The 19,367-nt window shown below is 44.0% G+C and overlaps 1 protein-coding gene across 3 annotated transcripts in view; it reads right to left on the reverse strand.

Annotated features, from left to right (window-relative positions):
- ANKS1B (ankyrin repeat and sterile alpha motif domain containing 1B) overlaps positions 1 to 19,367 on the reverse strand; it is an 831,045-nt gene that overhangs the window by 368,087 nt on the left and 443,591 nt on the right. The window contains exon 15 of one of the 3 annotated variants that reach the window (XM_060245226.1): positions 473 to 579. In XM_060245226.1, coding sequence (XP_060101209.1) covers positions 473 to 579 — 107 coding nt within the window. Of the gene's footprint in view, positions 1 to 472; positions 1,226 to 19,367 lie in introns of those variants that run through there. The other 2 variants (XM_060245232.1, XM_060245234.1) reach the window with 2 other exon arrangements.

Below are 19,367 nucleotides of genomic sequence, written 5' to 3' on the forward strand. Positions count from 1 at the left end.
GTGAGTGTTACAACATCTAAAATGATAGGCATTGGAAAGGTTGGAAGCTGTTTATTAGGTACCATTTTTCCTGCTTGTGTTCTTTTTAGTAATAAGTTGATGAAGATCAGATTTAAAGCAACATGCTAAATGTGTGCCAACATATCAGAGATATCAAATCTATATCACAGATATGCAAACTTCCCCTATAAACATGTTAGTGATTTTCATAAACAAGGGAACAGTTTCATACCAAGGAAGGTATAGAAGCATTATGCCTTTCCTTTTTTAAACAGTTCAGAAATCAAATATGAAGCCGGGTGGTGGGGTGGGAGAACTGTGGCCCCCAAATCCCATGCTTACATAGACTACAGGCAATATCAAGTGAAATGTTCATCTGAAAGCACATTCCAAACAAATTCCATTCTATGCTGTAGTAAGATCTCATTAGCCACAAAATCAAACACAGTAATATACACAGATGATCACTTACCATAAACTGTACATTGTCAAATCCATTAGCCAGCAAGTGGTTCTCATACTGAGATAGCCCAATATTTTCCAACCATTGTCCCACAGTCTGGACAGGGCATCTAGGTGCTGAAAGAGTTTGAGAAGGAAGGCGTTTAAGTAGTGAATATCCATCCACAGGATAATAACGATGGTCCTGGGCTGAGAGGTGGCATTGCCACATCGTGCTCCGGGAGAAGTTGTTATCAAAGGAGCCCGCCAGCTTGTCAGATTAATGCTTCCAGCAAGCAAGAATCAGAAGTAACTCATAGTTTCCAGGGCAGGTTATACAGTATGATCTGCTCCTAGCTCAACATTTCATAGGTATTAATCTCTACTACAGACCAGTACGTCATGCAGTGTGTGTGTGGGGGGAGGCATATCAATCTGTTAGCTAAGCTGGTTTCCGTTATATGTGACTGTTGGAATACTCCACAATGAGCAATGCACAGCTAACAGCAAGAAATCTTTTATCAAGTACTCCTACACTCATCAGTATGCAGCTCCATGCTCCTTGCTCCCCCTCGCTCTCTCCCCTTCATTACCCAGCCTAGGCTACACCTCACATTTTCAATAATAGCCATCAGATAACGCAGATTTTTTTTGTCTGAAAGCTGTAAGCTTGCTGCTGCTGCTTCCACCTACACGCCCATCCAAGCGTCAATCTTGAATGATGAGAGCAGTCAAAACAAATGCAGAAAATAGCAGGTCATCAGAGGCAAGCTAAAATGCTCAGATCTGAATAGAACCTTCCTACCAGTTATGCATTAGAGCGAGCTGCTTGTTGTAGATGTTGTACGTTTCAAAAGACATCAGGAAATACAAAGCATTAACTGTATGTAGCCTATGGCATGGTTTACTACTTGCTTCCTTCTTTTTTTGCAATACTGCACTGAGGTTTGCTCTGTTCACAGCATGCTCTCAACCATTGTTCCAATTACTCATTTCCCCCCCAATCAACCAGCAAAGAATGAATAATCTGTTGCATGTTTTCATATTATAACTGGGCATAACCTAAATTGCACAATATCCTTTCAGTCAAAATAATTATTTCTTCATCTCCAGGATTTTTCAGCCATAAAATACTACCAGTCGTGAGCAAATCTTCATTATAATCTACTTAAAATTCAATCGGAAAAGGTCATTCTTGCACATTAACAATTAAAAGGGGGTTATTTATTATGAAAAAAACCAGAAGCGATTTCTCTTTTCACAAAGGATTTGTTTGAAGAGAATATATGAATACATGAATTTTAAAGATATGGGGAACATTCAATGTTACTAAATTTACAAAATGAAAATCTAAAAAAAGAAAGAATAAAATTCCATTCATAGACTTTGGTTTTATGCCTTGTCAAATTATTTAAACATAAGATAACAATTTATTTATAGTACAATTATAAATAAAGTAAAATACTAAAATTAGGGGTTTTCACATTAAAAGAGGCCATCTAGTTTATAATCCAGCTTTCATTATGATACAATGTTTTACAAAACATATCCATTACACATGTTATGATAAGCAAAACATACGCACATTGCACTACTGCAAATCAGAGCACACATAAACATCTCAGCTGCTTACAACCTAAATATTGCATCCTGGTCACGTATATTAATCAGAAAGTACAACAAACTATGACTCAGTTCTAGTGCGACTGAAATCACAGAGAAGCCTCTTGGTGACTTCAACAGATCTTATTTAACTCCTGTAACTCAATTGCCAATGCCACTGAATCTTTTGACAAATATTATGGAAACATTACTGAATGGACAAATATTAATTGCAGTCTAATGCAATTACTCAGCTTTGTTACTTTTTATTAGCATAAATTCATCAGAACTATAGCCACGAGGAATCTTGGCAAAAACAAAGGATTTTGAGGGATCAGAGCAAAACATGCTTTCTGGCTAGGGTTGCCAATCCCCAGGTGCGGGCAGGGGATCCCCTGGTTTGGAGGCCCTCCCCCTGCTTCAGGGTCATCAGAAAGCAGGTGGGTGGGAATGTCTGTTGGGCACTTTATTATTCTCTATGAAGACCTATTCCCATAGGGTATAATGGTTAATCTGTGGGTATCTGCAGCTGTGGGAGGGTTGTTTTTTGAGGTAGAGGCACCAAATTTTCAGCATAGCATCCGGTGCCTCTCTTCAAAACACCTTCCAAGTTTCAAAGATTGGACAAGGGGGTCCAATTCTATGAGCCCCCAAAGAAGGTGGCTCTATCCTCCATTATTTCCTATGGAAGGCAGGCACTTAAAAGGAACACAGTTCCTTTAAATGTGATGGCCAGAACTCCCTTTGAAATTCATTTATGCTTGTCATAACTTTGCTACTGGCTCCACCCCCTAAGTTCCCAGATATTTCTTGAATTGGACTTGGCAATAGACTTGCCAATCCCCAGGTCCCACTTTCCCAGGCTCCTTCCCACCCCCAGTCAGCTGGCCGGTGGGGGGAAGCCCCACCCCCACAGCCATCATGTGACTTTCCATCTCTGGAGGCTTCAGTCTCCAATTGGAAAGGCTTCCTCTTGGGATGGTATGTCTGTGTTACTTTGAAGAAGCTGGCAGCAACTTGTGAGTAGAGATGCCATTCCCTCGCTTCAGAGTTGCCAGAAAAGGGAGGGGAGGGGGGGAGGGAGGGAATGTCTGCTGGGCACCTCATTATTCCCTATGTGGAGATAGATTCTCATAGGGTATAATGGGGAATTGATCTGGAGGTATTGGGGGCTCTGGGAGGCTGTATTTTGAGGTAGAGGCACCACAATTTCAGTATAGCATCTAGTGCCTCTCCCCAAAATACCTCCCAAGTTTCAAAATGATTGGACCAGGGGGTCCAGTTCGATGAGCCCCAAAGGAAGGTGTCCCTATCCTTCATTATTTCTTATGAAAGGAAGACATTTAAAAAGCTGTGCTGTCCCTTTAAATGTGATGGCCAGAACTCCCTTGGAGTTCACTTATGCTTGTCACACCCTTGCTCCTGGCTCCGCCCCAATGTCTCCTGGCTCCAGCCCCAAAGTCTCCTGGCTCTACCCCCAAAGTCCCCAGATATTTCTTGAATTGGACTTGACAACCCTATTTCTGACCAATCATCATATTTTTTTCAGAGGTAAATTCTACCTATTTTGATGCAGAGCTACTGTGCAGCACTGATTTCAATACCCATTGACTTCAGTGGACTTAGGAGGACTTAACTCTGCTTAAGATGGCACTGTAACTCTGTACAGGATTTGCCTGAGTGTGTTCAGGGTTCCAGTAACAGAACATATGAAAGTGCTTTACACTGAGTCAGATCATTAGCCCATCAAAGTCAGCCTTGTCTATTCTGACTGCCAGTGGCTCTCCAGGGTCTCAGGAAGAGGTTTTTCACATTACCTCCTATCAGAACGTTTTAATTGAAGATGCCAGAGAGAATCCAGGGCCTTCTGAGTGCACAGAAGATGCTCTACCACAGTCCTTTCCCCAAAAGTTAAGTTAAATGTGGAAAGTAAACAAAAACACATGTACAAAAGCTGTATGGTATTATTTTACCCTCATGTTTCTTAACTGCTAACTACTTGGCATGTTTCTTTAAGTCTACAATTGTCATGTTTCATTTAAGTCTACAATTAATTTTGGTCAGTTCATGATTCATGAACTGAAGTTTGTGGCAGATCAACCAGCACAAACTTTCCACAGACTTTCAAGTAGTTGTGGTTTGTGAATAGATACATTTCCAAACAGATTGTCTCTGCTCAAAATGTTTACCAAACTTCAAAGCTATAAACCCCAATCTGAAGACATTGTAGAGGAGCAGGTGGCAATGTGAGGTTCTTTGTACATTTGGTGTGGATAGGTTATAGGAGGTCCATTCTATGCACTTTTGAACCTGCACCCAACATTTCCCTTAAAAGCATTTTTCTAAGAGCATAACTTGAACTCCCCAAGTCCAATCTGAACATAATTTGGAGGTCATGTAGAGAAGCATTTGGGGAAGGTGCCCTGTGAGTTTGATTACTATAGCTTGCACAGGGCCTGTTCTATATATACTCCTGTCCTGATCCTTCTGAATCTGAGACTGTCATTTCACCAGAAAGAACAAAGAAGGGGACACCTTCTTTGAGGGGCTCAGATCCCATATTTCCAATCCTCACCAAACTTAGAAGGCAGGTAGAGGAGAGTTAGTTAGAGATTCTGGATGAGATTTGTGACTCGAGCACACTGGGGGGGGCATTCTACTGCATAATGAACTTCACAAACCAAACTGATTTGTTTGGCGCCTAATAGTTAATGGTGGTTTGTAGCTCACAACCAAGCATACCGCAAACTGAAATCAGCTGCATTTTCTTGGTTCATGCCCATCCTTAAGGATGAAGCCTAGGTGGCAGCACACATGAGTAGGGAAGAGGTGGATCCAGGGCTGTAACTGTGAACTCCAGGAATGCCCAGAGCTCCATCCTTCCCTGGCCAGCCAAGCCTTGTTGTGATTGGCCAGCCTACAGTGGCCACCAGCCCCCCACCCCCACTGCCATTTCAGATCTCCATTTAGCCAGCATGGAAGAGGCGAAGAAAGGCCTCCCTAGCTTGCTCCCAGCCCTAGGTTGCAAACTCACTCTATTGATAAATCAGGGGTTGTTGCAACCTATTGTTACATACATCTCAAGAGTTAAAACAGAGATGCCCCATAAGAAGTATTTGTTGCTGGACTGTACCATGACAAATACAGGTGGGGAACTCAATGACTGAATGTGCCCCCTTATAAAAATTGAAAATATATTCAAAAGCTATTTAAGAACCTTCCCTATTTTGTATCTGCATGCACTATTTTATGTGAGGAAATAATCAAATATGTAGTCACTCACCAACAAACTGAAATGGTATGAACCAGAAAGTAGGTTTGCCAGGACCTGTTCTTTGCCTGCTGGCAGGAAGAAATGCGGAGGGGGAGTTGCAGAGTGCACCTGCATCCATGTCAGAGCACTGATATAACTTCTGATGAAACCCAGAAGTGATATCACTGACACACTAGAATTTTCAAAAACTGTGTGTTACTTCCAGCTTTTATAAGAAACATACTGGTGCTCCAACACTCCTTTTGCTCCCTACCAGAAACAGACACTTTGGTGGGGCCTCAATTCTCAATCTCTTATTGCAGCAAAAACTAACAATCAATCCTAAAAAAGCAAAATTGCTTTCCATCTCCATACATAGCAAATCTCTAATGACATGTGGGTCTCAAAAATGAACACATAATAGGCATTTCTACTAGGACCAGGGCTGGCGCCAGGGTTTTTGGTGCCTTAAGCAAGCCCCACCACCACCCTCCTGCCCTGCTGCCTATGTACTTCCTCCTTCAGACTGGCTGGAGCAACCCAGGGTGGGAGGGCAACGAAGTTGCTGGAAGCCTCTGGGTTCTCCTCTCACCACTGGTGTAGGAGCCTCTCACATGAGCTGGGATATGCCCCTATTGAGTGCACCACCCGCCCGCCCTGTTGTGTTTAGCTTCTCACTCAGGAATTATTTAGAACTCCATTTGGGCTTTGATTTATCAAACTGCATCCAAGCAGGAACACTAGCACTGGGTCATCCAGTTTAAAGAACACTTCCCCCGACCAGCAGTGACCCAACACCAGACTAACCCCCACCTTTCAGACTGCAAAATGCTCTATGTTCTTCCTTTCAACTCCTGCAAACTTTTTGTTCCAACCCCAAATAGGCTCAATGTCTCAAACATCTTTATACCCTCCCTGGGGAAGATACAGGCAGATGACTATACAGACCCTGATCACCATTGCTCCCCACCCCACCCCCGCTGGAATGACTGTCATGTTTTCAGGGCTCAGGCAGGCAGGAGTCCAAAGCCAGTCCAAGGTCAAAATCCAGGAAGTCAAGCAGGGGCCAAGTCACCAAAGCAAAACCACAACATGGAATCAGAAGTAAGTGTCCAAAAGCCAAAGGGTCAGGGTGCCAAGGAATTCAAGCAGGTCAGGATCTGGAATCAGGAAGGAGTCTGGATCCAAGCCAGGAAACTGACTTGTTGCTTCCAAGAGATTATCAGGTCCTGGGTGGGAGTTATGTGGGAACCTCAATTAGCCTGTTCCCTGAGTGGCAGCGACTCTGCTAGAACTCAGGGCTGAGAGATTCGAAGCATCGGCGTGCCTCATGTCTTCACTCTGAAAGTTCTTTCAAGAGCCTGCTTCAAACTCTTGAGATGGGAGGGGGAGAGCTTGGAGGAGATTGATTGTCAACAACTGGCACTGGTGCCTGGAATGTGGGGAGAGTGATTGATGGGCCAGTGTCAGGCGATGGAGACTCAAGGCTGTGTTCATTGATAAAATGGACAGTTTATTGGAAACTCATTGCAAGATACAGAAGTTGAGACTAATACCAGAGACTAGGGGTCCCTGGGTCTTATGGAATTCTACATCAAAGTATTGTCTAAACAAAGTGATTCTCATAACAAAAGAAACTGAAGGTGCAAACTTTCACATGAGAGCTCTCCCTTATCTTTTTGCCTAAGGGAGGATGCTGGCCGGACAAGGTATCTATTAATGGCCACATTCTTCTACTCCTTTCACACTCTACACAAGGTTAACACTTCAAACAACCTCTCTTTGATATGCATGCTAGCTACAACACAACAAAGGCTTTTGGGGTTAGTATGGAGAGTCCATTTGGTTAGTATTATATGGCTTTTGCCATAGGAAAGTTACAGAGCCTGACAGCCAGCTGCTGGTTGTTCGGCTGAGAAGCTGCTTGGCAACTCTTCCACATCTGTTAACCCTTCTAGCTCACCCTTGTCAGGGCTCATGACAATCATTGTGAAGAAATAAATCAAGTAAAACAGCCAGCCCCACATCTCTCACCCACCACAGAAAGATGCCTGCCTTTTCAACCCCTGCCCAAGTGCTACTGGCAAAGAGGCTGACCTGGCAGCACCTCCATCTGGATGGAAGCTCCCCAAGGAGAGCGCTGTGGTAGTGGCGGGGTGAGCAGTGGTGGGGAAGGGGCATGGGGGGCAGGGGGTGCACTCAGGGAGAGGACACCCACTGTCTCCCCCTGTGGCGCCAGCATGCCCTAGGCAGTCACCTACTTGGCCAACTGGGACACGCCAGCCCTGACTAGGACCAAAAAAGCCTGATATCGTAACGCTGGACGAACAGCTACATGGCAATCATGATGTGGGCAACTTCTTATTATACTGTATGAGATAGGAAACAGAACTGGCACTTAGAATGGGTAAAACAGTTGACAGTGGTGTACCAACTACATGTGAAGCTTTACAAATTCTGATTTCAGACAGTCTAGTCCTGTTCTCTGTTTTCCAGAACTGCAATATCATGGAGTTAAGTATCATCAAGTGGAGGTCATGTAGAGGGTACAAGTTGCCAATATCCAGGTGAAGATTGGACATCTGGAATGATAACTGACCTCCAGCTACAGATATTAGTTCCAATGGAGAAAATGGCTGCTTTTGAGGGTGGCCTTTATGGTATTATATCACACTGAGGTCCCTCTTCTCCCCAAGCCCCACCCTTCCTAAACTTCGCCCTCTAATCTCCAGGCACCAACCTGGAATTAGCAACCTTATAATCACAACTAGTAACTTTGCTGTAACTACAGAGGGTCATCAAGATGAAACCTTGAGCTGAACTTGCTAACATAAAAAGTCCCAGTGGACTGGAAGTGTGAGATGCCAAATTCCAGCATTTTGCTAACATGGCAAAAGCTGGGAGGTCCACAACACTACAGTTGCTGCCTGAGAGCACAATATTGCTTCTTTCAAAGTGTACCCCACATTTTTCATCATTTGTCCACCCTTAAAAGCAGCAATTTTTTCCAGGTATCAAGCTAGCAATTTTCTCAAAAAAAGAGATAAGATTAGTCTGACATAACCTATTCTTGAGAAATCCATGCTAGCTCTTAGTAATCACAGCCATCCTTTCTAAATGTTCCAGGACTGATTGTTTGATTATTTGTTCTAAAACTTTTCCAGGAATAGATATCAAACTGACAGGTCAGTAGTTACCTGAAGTCTCCTTTTTCCCCTTCTTGAAGATGGGGACATTTGCCTTCCAGTCTTCCAGCAGCTCACCAAGAATGCTCAAAAATAATGGACAGAGGCTCACAAATTACACCTGCAAGTTCTTTTAGTACCCCTGGATGCAGTTCATCTGGCCCCAAGGACTTAATTTCATTAAAAGAAACTAGGTGTTTATGTACTACCCGTATGCTGATCCTAGGCTGCAACTCGCATCATATGTTCTGTTTTTGCCATATTGAGCACTGTTTCTCTCACAAGAGAAGATTGAGGAAAAATAGGAATTGAGCAGTTCTGCCCTTTCTTCATCACCTGTTACAATTTCACTTTTCTGTCCTCGCAATGGGCCTACCATTGTCCTTCCTCTGCATTTTCACAGTTGTGGAGAGTTTATTTTCTTCTGCATGTTCCTTAAATAATCAGGACTTTCAGGGATGGATGCTGTCATCATTCATGCAATCATCAGTGGTGTAAGTGCATCTCCCTTTTAATTTTTTGCATATGCTTATAACAATATATCAATTTCATGGCTGCATTTTTTTCTGAAAAGGCATTAAAATATTGACATTTGCAGCTGCAGAGGACCTGGGGTGGGGTGGGGGGACTTTGGGGTCCCAAAATAGTGAGGGAGAAGGAGGGCTGGAGGACAGGGGGTGGGAAGGGGGAGGGCAGCTGCAGCGGAACTGGGGTGGGGGAAAACTTTGGGGCCCCAAAATAGTGGGAGAGAAGGACTTAGGGGTGCCTGCAGAATGGGGGTGTGGGTAAAAGGAGGCTATTTTTGTGGGAAAGATGGCAGGCAGGGTGGGGTTGGGGTGGCAGGGTGGGGTTTTGAAGAAAGGGAGGCAGAAGATCAGGGAAGAGTGGTGGCCCAGTGGTAGAGCATCTGCTTGGTAAGCAGAAGGTCCCAGGTTCAATCCCTGGCATCTCCAACTAAAAAGGGTCCCGGCAAATAGGTGTGAAAAATCTCAGCTTGAGACCCTGGAGAGCCGCTGCCAGTCTGAGTAGACAATACTGACTTTGATGGACTGAGGGTCTGATTTAGTAGAAGGCAGCTTCATATGTTCATATGTTCATTTTGATATACTACTGTACAGTAATGATAGGCTAATTAGGTTCTCTGAATTCCCAGCTTTCATTTTTAAAAGTCTCTAGCCACTACTTTGGTGAAGGTATGTCTTTTTCCTGATATCACTGCAAAGGGAGGGACTAGAAAGCTGGGAATTCAGATACCTTGCTTGACCTGTAATTACAGTAGTATAGCAATATACTGACACGTTAGAGCTTTTTTTTTAAAAAAAAATCAAAACTGAAACAAATAATCTCTAGTGCAGGGGGGAATCGAGAGAGTGGTTTGATGATGACAACAGTCCAGTCATCAAAAAGTAGACTGCAGGTGCATGGGAGGGGGTGGGGCAAAGAAACTCACAGAAACATTATGCACAAAGAAAAGGACAACTTAAAATTGGCTTCCAGAAAAGGAGCAGAGAAAAAGTGACCTTTAAAAAATGGAGGGGGGGAGGGGGGAAAAGTGTGTGGGGGAAACAACTGAAATGAAAACAAAAGGCACAAAAATGGATACAGGGTAAATGGAAGGTCTATGAAGCCAAAAATGACCATTTTTTAAAAAAAGTCCTGGTGTGAACAAGAGCTGACCCTGATCTTATTCCCTGATTAAGCAATGATAACCCATGAGCATGTCTGGTATCCACGATGTTTGGCCTGAACATCAGCAAGGGAATGTTTATATTTAACACTTAATTGAGAGCATTTTTCATACTACAACATGGCATATTTTTTCCAACAGAGAGCTCTTAATCACTGCTCCCCCTACCCATTTCATGCTGTGGTCCCAGTTGTACACAAGATTTGGATAATGTGGAATAAAATGGCCACAACTTTATTGGTTACATCTGTAAAGGCACTGGCATAGCATGGGTCCATCCAGATCCACAGCACTGGCCTTCCCAGCACGTTCCCACCCAACCAGCTAACCTGGATGGGAGACCCATGGGATGGCAAGTTACAGGAGCCCACGTGGACAATTGCCCCTAAGTGGTCTCCCTTGCTGTCTGAATGTAAGAGTGTGTTGGTGGTCCTGGAGCTGGCCTGCTGTCATAAAGTCCTCAGACCCCCCCATAAAGGGATCCCCATATCCAGAAGACAGCACGCAGGCCATTTTCCTCAAACAGACCCAGTCCCATGCTGATACCACCAAAAACTGTGGCAAGTATTAAAGCATGAAAAGAAAGCCTAACTACATAAACAAACAAACCCAACACAGCCAATAAATAGCAACATTATAGTCCCTCAACACCATGCACTGTTCTCAACTAAATTTTTTATTTTATTTTATTTTACAACAGTGATCCCTCATGCTATTCCAAGGATGGGATGGGTGGGCCAGCTGCCACAGAGGCCAATTCTGGAGTGAAGGCTAGGCAGCGCAGCAGGCTGCTTCCTTTTCTAAGGCCCCACTCTCTGGCACTCACATGGACCCCGCTATAAGTCTGTCTTCCTGCCATTCCTTCCATCCTGCAACCCATTGCTTACCATTGCCCATTTATACTCACTCTCTGTTTCCCATTAATTAGCCAGTTTTTGATCCACAAGAGGACCTGTCCTTTTACACCATGACTCTTGAGCTTACTAAGGAGCCTTTGATGAGGAACTTTATCAAAAGCTTTCTGGAAGTCAAGGTAAACAACATCTATTGGGTCCCCTTTTTGTTTGTTCACCCCCTCAAAGAACTGTAACAGGTTAGTCTGCTGAGTCTTCCTCAATAACTTGTGTTCATCAATGTGCCTACTCATTCTGTCTTTTTTTTTTTTTTCATTCTGTCTTTGATAATGGTTTCTACCAACTTTCCTAGTATTGAAGTCAGACTGACTGGCCTGTAATTTCCCAGATCTCCTCAGGAACCCTTTTTAAAGATAAAGAATCCAAGGTATAAGATCTGTACCTGATGGTTATCTTGGAAGATATGCCCCCTTTCCAAAGATACTCCTGAATCATCCTCAGCACATACTCAAAGATAGTGAGATTAGTTGCTTCTTGAGGAGGGCAGTATAGTGCCTACTGTCATGTTTCCTGGCTCCCACCACATGTTTTTAGAAAGTGGCTGGGGCCAGATGTGGCTTTTGTCCAGTAGGGCATCTGACTAACATTGGAGATCTGATTGGCTAAGCAGATTTTTAAACATGTTGCTTCTGCAGCAACTGCTACTACAGCAAAGGGATCTTCGCTGGGTCACTGAAGGCAAGCTGTATGTATGTAAGAAAATATTTTTAAAAACATGTTCCTTTAAAGAGGCAGCCTGTTAAACAGAGCTTCTGACTGAAATATTGAAGAGTTATGCATAGTCTCTCTCCCTGGCATTTTGCGGTTGGCTCTGCCTTCTGCAACAGCCACTTTGTGCCTTTGTCAGAATTCCAAAGGAGCTCACAAGTTTAAAAAGTCGGGGACTCCCAACCCAAGACATTTAAAACATCTCTTAGTACTCATAATGTTTAATGGTTCAATAGCAGTATGTCTATTTGTAGATGAGAGTTACAATCTTCAATGCATTAGTATACATTTATTTACTATTATATTCAGAACAGATGTACCCCACCTTTTGACTTTTCAATAAATCTTCAGGTTGGATTATGACAATTAAGTTTTTGGTGCATGGTGAAATAGCATCAATTTATTTAGAACAAAATACATGGTGTCATTTTTAATTCCTGTATTGGCTACTTTGCTAGAGTAAATCAAAAATGTAACCACAGGAACAATGTTTTTAAAAACGTGGAAACCGTGGAACTCAGCTTTAGTTGGGAAGGCCACAAGCATGCTTAAGTAACATCTTTAAGGGTTAACACGAAATTTCTAGGCAACAATAGAGAAGTAAGGGGCTCTTATAGCCCAAACCGAATTTATCTGGTCAAGGCACATGTAAAATAGAATTTCTGTGACATAGATCTTATCCAGTAGGCTTATGTCACCGTGGCAGAGTGACTCAGTAGTGTGTAACTGGCTCTTATGATGAAATTAAGCAGGAGGTTACCAGCCAATCAGTACATGTATATGATAACATGTGCCAGTGAGTCATTAATGTGTTATCAAGGGTATATAAGATTGTAATCATTTGGAGAATTTTTAGAGTAGCTTGGTAATGCTGGCCATGGTCTAGCTCGGCTTTCAGTTCATCGCAATACACTTTTTTTCCTTTCTCCTCACTCAGACTCCGACTGTATGTCTTTTATTGGTTATTGGTTAAGGACATTCAGATGTGCAGGCTTGTACAACAAAACCAAAGTCTATCATTGTTCTTTGTGGTATAGGGAAGGAGTGAAATTAGATTCATGTTGCTCATCCTCCTGATAGTAGAGCAAGCGATAGCTTGAGAACAAATTAACTGGACACAAGATGGTTTTCTGAATGTATTAAAGTGAGTAAGCAGAATTTTCTGAATATAAGCAGAAAAAAGTTCTTCAGAAAAGAGATACTAGGTAACCTGCCTCAACAATTCATGAATCTTTGCACTTGGAAATAGGTGGGAAGCTTAGTCAGTAAGCAACCCCCCCCCCCCTTAAAGCAAGACATTCCACACTAGCAGCTCTATACAAGCCAATCTCACATTCCTCTTCCTGCCACATACCTAGAAAAGCATCCTTGAGGAACTGTATTCACTGCATTCAGACATCACAAAAACCTCTGGTTTGCCTGTAACATGCACAAATGCAGTTAGTTGTTGTTGTGCTTGTATGTTCCCTCCTGGCTCTTTCCATGAGCAGAGCATGACCTTCTAGTTTGGGAAGACTTGAATCATGTTCTAATTTGCTATGAAGTCTAAGTGCAGGCTCCTGGACAATCTGCATTTTATTTCCATCTGTCAGATTGGAACTCTAAGATAGGATTGATTTAAGATTTCAAACCATGGTTCTAATGAGATGGGGAGACAACTAACATTTGGAAAACTGGAGGGTTCCCAAAACAGAAAACCTTTAATTAAACACAGGGCATAAGAGAGATAGGGAAGAGGGAATATATTCAAGCAGGACTGTTAACAGCCGCTGGGGCAAGCACTACCTGGTCCAGGACAGGCTAAGGCACTGTTTAAACATGGGTATCAGTTGCATAGCTCCATAGAAAAGTAAGAGAAATATACTCTGATTGGATCATGCGGTGGTCAGAGCAGATGTTTTTCTCCCACCCTAAAGGCACACATAACTTAATCAAATGGCTACTCAGGACTTAAGCAAAACATCTCTGGAAGTCTTTATTAACAACTCAATCAAGCAATTACTCTTAAAACTTGCATATACAAGATCACTTTTTCTTCTTTGCTATAACCTAAGTGCAACTTAATCATTTTATCTCAGTGTCATCTGTCCAGTCAAGCCTTCCTGGGTCATTAGTGGCAACCAAGCCGCAGCATAAACCTCTGTTTCACCCTGGTAAAGCTATCCACATAATTGTTCTCAAAAAGTTTCCCGCTGGAAAGGATACACACTTTCCCACAGCCCCAGAGCACAATTTTCCGACAAGGATTGGTCCTGAAAACCCTAAAAAACACTCTTTAATTAGAACAGATTGCCTGTTTATTTGAGAGTTCTCACAGGGACAATCCTTGTAAATGTTGGTTTTTCAGTTCTGGTTGCCCCCTCTCACACAGTCTCCCATGCTAATTCCTACCAATGAATTGGAGACTGCCTCTTTGGTTAACAGAATGAGTTACCTGAATATGACCTATGACTTAAGAAATGCTTTGTCTTGCAGTGCCAGATAAATATGAAGTTTTAAAATAATGCATGAATATACATGACAGTTTTATTTCTTTTCATACAATAACAGTTTGGTGTACTGATTAAGTGCACAGATTCTTATCTGGGAGAACCGGGTTTGATTCTCTACTTCTCCACTTGCAGCTGCTGGAATGGCCTTGGGTCAGCCATGGCTCTTGCAGAGCTGTCCTTGAAAGGGCAGCTTTTGGGAGAGACTCTCTCAGCCCCACCTACCTCACAGGATGTCTGTTGTGGGGGAGGAAGGTAAAGGAGATTGTGAGCCTCTCTGAGACTCAGATTCAGAGTGAAGGGCGGGGTATAAATCCAATACCATAACCATCAACAACATATAGCCCAACATAAGAACGGCATTTCCCATAAAATGTAATAATACGCTTAGCACCTTCCTTCCCAAGAGACACCATAATATTTTTTAAAATCACTGAAAAGCTAGTAGTTTACCACCTCTAAACATTATAGGATTTGTTCACTCTGTATCTTTGTTCTTTAACAAAACAACAACAAAAATAGAATAGGAGGGGGACAGCTCTGTAACGTTTGGATCAGGTACTACAGAAGCCATCTCAGCAAAACATGCTTCCCTCTTCTACTGGCCCTCTGCAGCCAATTACTCTTCCTATCTTACCCATATTTACCAACCTTTACTTCAACTGCTATAAATGCTAATCAGATTTCCCACCAGATTCTAACAGTAGCATTTTGTCATACCCAGACCGTTTTTTTTTTGTAGAAAAAGCCCAGCAGGAACTCTTTGCATATTAGGCCACACCCCCTGACATCACCATTGTTTCACACAGGACTTTTGTAGAAAAAGCCCAGCAGGAACTTATGTGCATATTAAGGCACATCCCCTGACATAAAGCCATCTGGAACTATGTTCCTATGCGTTTCTGCTAAAAAAAAAAAAAAGCCTTGGCCATACCCAAGTATAAGATTTGAAAGACCAATAGCTGACTAATGCCTTGAAACACCTGAAATTTGATAAAGGCCTATTTCCTTTAGATTAATTCTAGGACAGCTGATAGCAACTCAGGGGGTTGGGGGTACAGATACTCGCTAACCTGTTAGAGTACTTTGAGGGGGTAAACAAACATGTGGACAAAGCAGACCCAATAGATACTGTTTATCTTGACTTCCAGAAAGCTTTTGATAAAGTTCCTCATCAAAGGCTCCTTAGTAAGCTCGAGAGTCATGGAGTTAAAAGAACAAGACCTCTTGTGGATCAAAAACTGGCTAATTAATAGGAAGCAAGACTCTGAACAGGCAGGCAAAAAGGGACTATGAGGAACATATTGCAAAAAACATAAAGACCAACAATAAAAATTTCTTCAAATATATTAGAAGCAGGAAACCATCCAGGGAGGCAGTGGGGCCCTTGGATGACCAAGAGGTAAAAGGATTACTGAAGGAGGATAGGGAAATGGCTGAGAAGCTGAATGCATTTTTTGCCTCCGTCTTCACTGTGGAAGATGAGAAGTGTTTGCCTGCTCCAGAACCACAAACTTTGGAAGGGGTGTTGAAAGGCCTGAGTCAGATTGAGGTGACAAGAGAGGAGGTCCTACAACTGATTGACGAATTAAAAACTAATAAGTCACCAGATCCGGATGGCATACATCCAAGAGTTCTCAAAGAACTCAAAGTTGAACTTGTGGATCTCCTGACAAAAATAGGTAATCTTTCATTGAAATCTGCCTCCATTCCTAAGGATTGGAAGGTAGCAAATGTCACCCCCATCTTTAAAAAGGGTCCCAGAGAAAATCCGGGAAATTACAGGCCAGTCAGTCTGACTTCAATACCGGGAAAGTTGGTAGAAACCATTATCAAGGACAGAATGAGTAGGAACATTGATGAACACAAGTTATTGAGGAAGACTCAGCATGGGTTCTGTAAGGGAAGATCTTGCCTCACTAACCTGTTACAGTTCTTTGAGGGGGTGAACAAACATGTGGACAAAGGAGACCCAATAGATGTTGTTTACCTTGTCTTGCAGAAAGCTTTTGATAAAGTTCCTCATCAAAGGCTCCTTAGTAAGATCACTAGTATGGTTGCCAGGGTGCCTGGAGTTTTCACTCGCACACATCTGCTCTAAGAAGTGGACTTTGCCCACGGTTTCTAAGGCTTATGTGGATACTATAAGCCTCAGCTTTGCAGCTGCATTTTATATCTCTGGATGGATGTTAGCCAGAACTACAGACGAGCTTCCAGCTGCTCCTTACATGCACAATCTCAGCCATTGCCATGGAAGAAGCCACGCCGCCATGAACTGTACAGGCAAACAGTTTCCAGCCTTTTTCCATGAACCAAAGGCTAACACCACCAGTATCCATCTTGTTTTCCTGACTCCATTACAGCAAAGCAAGAGACTCATGAATCCAACAGCTGCTTCAACTTCTGCATAAGGCAATCAAACTTATCTTAAGCATGGATCCTGCCAGACTGCCTAAGCTTCTGTCCAACAGAACCCAAGACAAAGGATGGTGCCAGTAAAGAAGTAAAGAAGAGGAAGAACAGCTTCACCTAGAGCCAGAGTTCTTTTGTATAGATCGGGTATCACCTTAGGTAACAATTTGGCCCTCTATTGTCACCTTTAGATAAGTTTGGATAGCTTATTAATCATTTCCACCCCAATACCTCCATTCATGCATTGCCCTAATTGTCACCCTGGAGCCTCCCCCTTGTCCATTGTTATAGCCTTCCCAACCCTCCCACTCTGGCAGGGGATGCCAGGTTTTCCACCCTCTTCCCCCGCTCCCCCCAAAAACAGAAGCGGGGGGAGGGGGGAAACGGCGGGCACCCCATCCCAGAGCGGGCGACGCTGCCGCGCTGCTGCCGCCCCCTCCCTCCCCGCAGCTGCTCCTCCGAGATGGGCCCATCTCGGAGGAGCAGCCAAAGCAGAGAAGGGGAGGGTGGAGGCGGGCCAGGAGCATGGCGAGCCGTGAATCTGGGCCCCTCTAGGACCCGGACTCGCGGCTCGCCACGCTCCTGGCCCGCCTCCACCCCCCCCATTCCAACCCAGAGGCTGAGCGGAGCGCGCGACACTGCCGCGCCGGCCCCCCCCCCCCGGCAGCTGCTCCTCCGAGATGGGCCCAGCCTGAGCCCATCTCGGAGGAGCAGCCAAACCAGAGAAGGGGAGGGTGGAGGCAGGCCAGGAGCATGGCGAGCCGCGAATCCGGGCCCCTCTAGGACCCAGACTCGCAGCTCGCCACGCTCCTGGCCCGCCTCCACCCCCCCCATTCCAATGCAGAGGCGGAGCGCGCGATGCCCCCCCCCCGGCAGCTGCTCCTCCGAGATGGGCCCAGCCTGAGCCCATCTCGGAGGAGCAGCCACGGCAGCGCAGCGACGCTCCCCGGCGCCGTTTCCCCCCTCCCCCTAGCTCCACCCCAGTGTCTCCTGGCTCCACCCCCAAAGTCTCCTGGCTCCACCCCCAAAGTCCCCAGATATTTTAAAAATGGGACTTGGCAACCCTACATTGTTACCTGGAAACCCAATCAGATATCCCGAGCAAGGTCCACTCATTGGCCGGATATGGGTATCTAATCAGGTGCCCTGAATAGACTGGCCACTGCCCACCACACAAGTCCAGCCCCTATGGTTTCTTTGGAGCTTCCCCTTTATCTGAGGTCATGTACCAGCTGACCACCTGTCATCCGCACCTGCACCTCCTACCCCCTATGGGTTCAAGGTAGTCCTTATAACCTCTTACCCAACTCCCCACACGCGTGCATCTGACAGTACTACATACCCCACTGTTAGAGACACCCCCGATACCTGATCAGTTGAGGATCCAAACCCCATCTCCTTTTTCATTGCCATTGGAGCCTTCCTCGAAGACTACGATAGGTAATTATTACCCTGTTTGTCAATCCTTGTGTTTACCCCTTTCTATTTCTTATTTTTATTAGGACTGTATGTGCGTTATATACTCTTGTATGTTCGTCTTTATTTCATAATAAACCTTTGTTTTTATTATATTGTATTGTCTCGTTATTGGGTAACTTCCAAAGCACACACCTTCTGTATACATAGGTTTTTGATCTCGCTAAAAGGCAGACTGCCCTCCCCTCTAAATTTCCCAAAATCCTATTTTTAGGGCAGTTTGCTTAACAAGCTTCAAGAGGGGATTGGATAAAAACATGGAGCAGAGGTCCATCAGTGGCTATTAGCCACAATATGTGTGTGTGTGTGTGTGTATATATATATTGGCCACTGTGTGACACAGAGTGTTGGACTGGAGGGGCCATTGGCCTGATCCAACATGGCTTCTCTTATGTTCTTAAGCAGAGAGTGAGTATAAATGGGCAATTTTCACAGTGGAAAATGGTAAGCAGTGGGGTGCCGCAGGGCTCAGTACTGGGTCCCATGCTCTTTAACTTGTTCATTAATGATTTGGAGTTGGGAGTAAGCAGTGAAGTGGCTAAGTTTGCAGAGGACACTAAATTGTTCAGGGTGGTGAAAACCAGAGAGGATTGTGAGGCACTCCAAAGGGATCTGTCGAGGCTTGGTGAGTGGGCGTCAACGTGGCAGATAAGGTTCAATGTGGCCAAGTGCAAAGTAATGCACATTGGGCCAAAAATTCCAGCTACAAATACAAGTTGATGGGGTGTGAACTGGCAGAGACTGACCAGGAGAGAGATCTTGGGGTCGTGGTAGATAACTCACTGAAAATGTCGAGACAGTGTGTGATTGCAATAAAAAAAGGCCAACGCAATGCTGGGAATTATTAGGAAGGGAACTGAATACTGATACTGAGAATATTCTAAAGGCAAAGGTGCCACTGCCAGGAAAGTCCTGTTTGTGGTTTACACCTGCCTCACCTCTGCAAACAGAGTTACAGAGAATGGGGCTTGAGAAAATGACTGGCAGGCTAAACAGTAAGTGGAAGTGGCTAACAATAGGCTTCAAGTAGAATAGATGAACATGGCTCCTGTACATTTCCTCTGCTTTACTACATCAAAAGTAGATTTTTCAAGTAATCAGTCATGCCGAAGGTTGAATTTTTATTAGTTCAAACTGAGTTTTTTAAACTTTGAGATGTAATTTCCTTTCTATTCCTGTCTAACACAGTAATTGCTATGC

This window comes from Heteronotia binoei, chromosome 8 (genome assembly GCF_032191835.1).
Source record: "Heteronotia binoei isolate CCM8104 ecotype False Entrance Well chromosome 8, APGP_CSIRO_Hbin_v1, whole genome shotgun sequence".
NCBI classification, from domain to species: domain Eukaryota; kingdom Metazoa; phylum Chordata; class Lepidosauria; order Squamata; family Gekkonidae; genus Heteronotia; species Heteronotia binoei.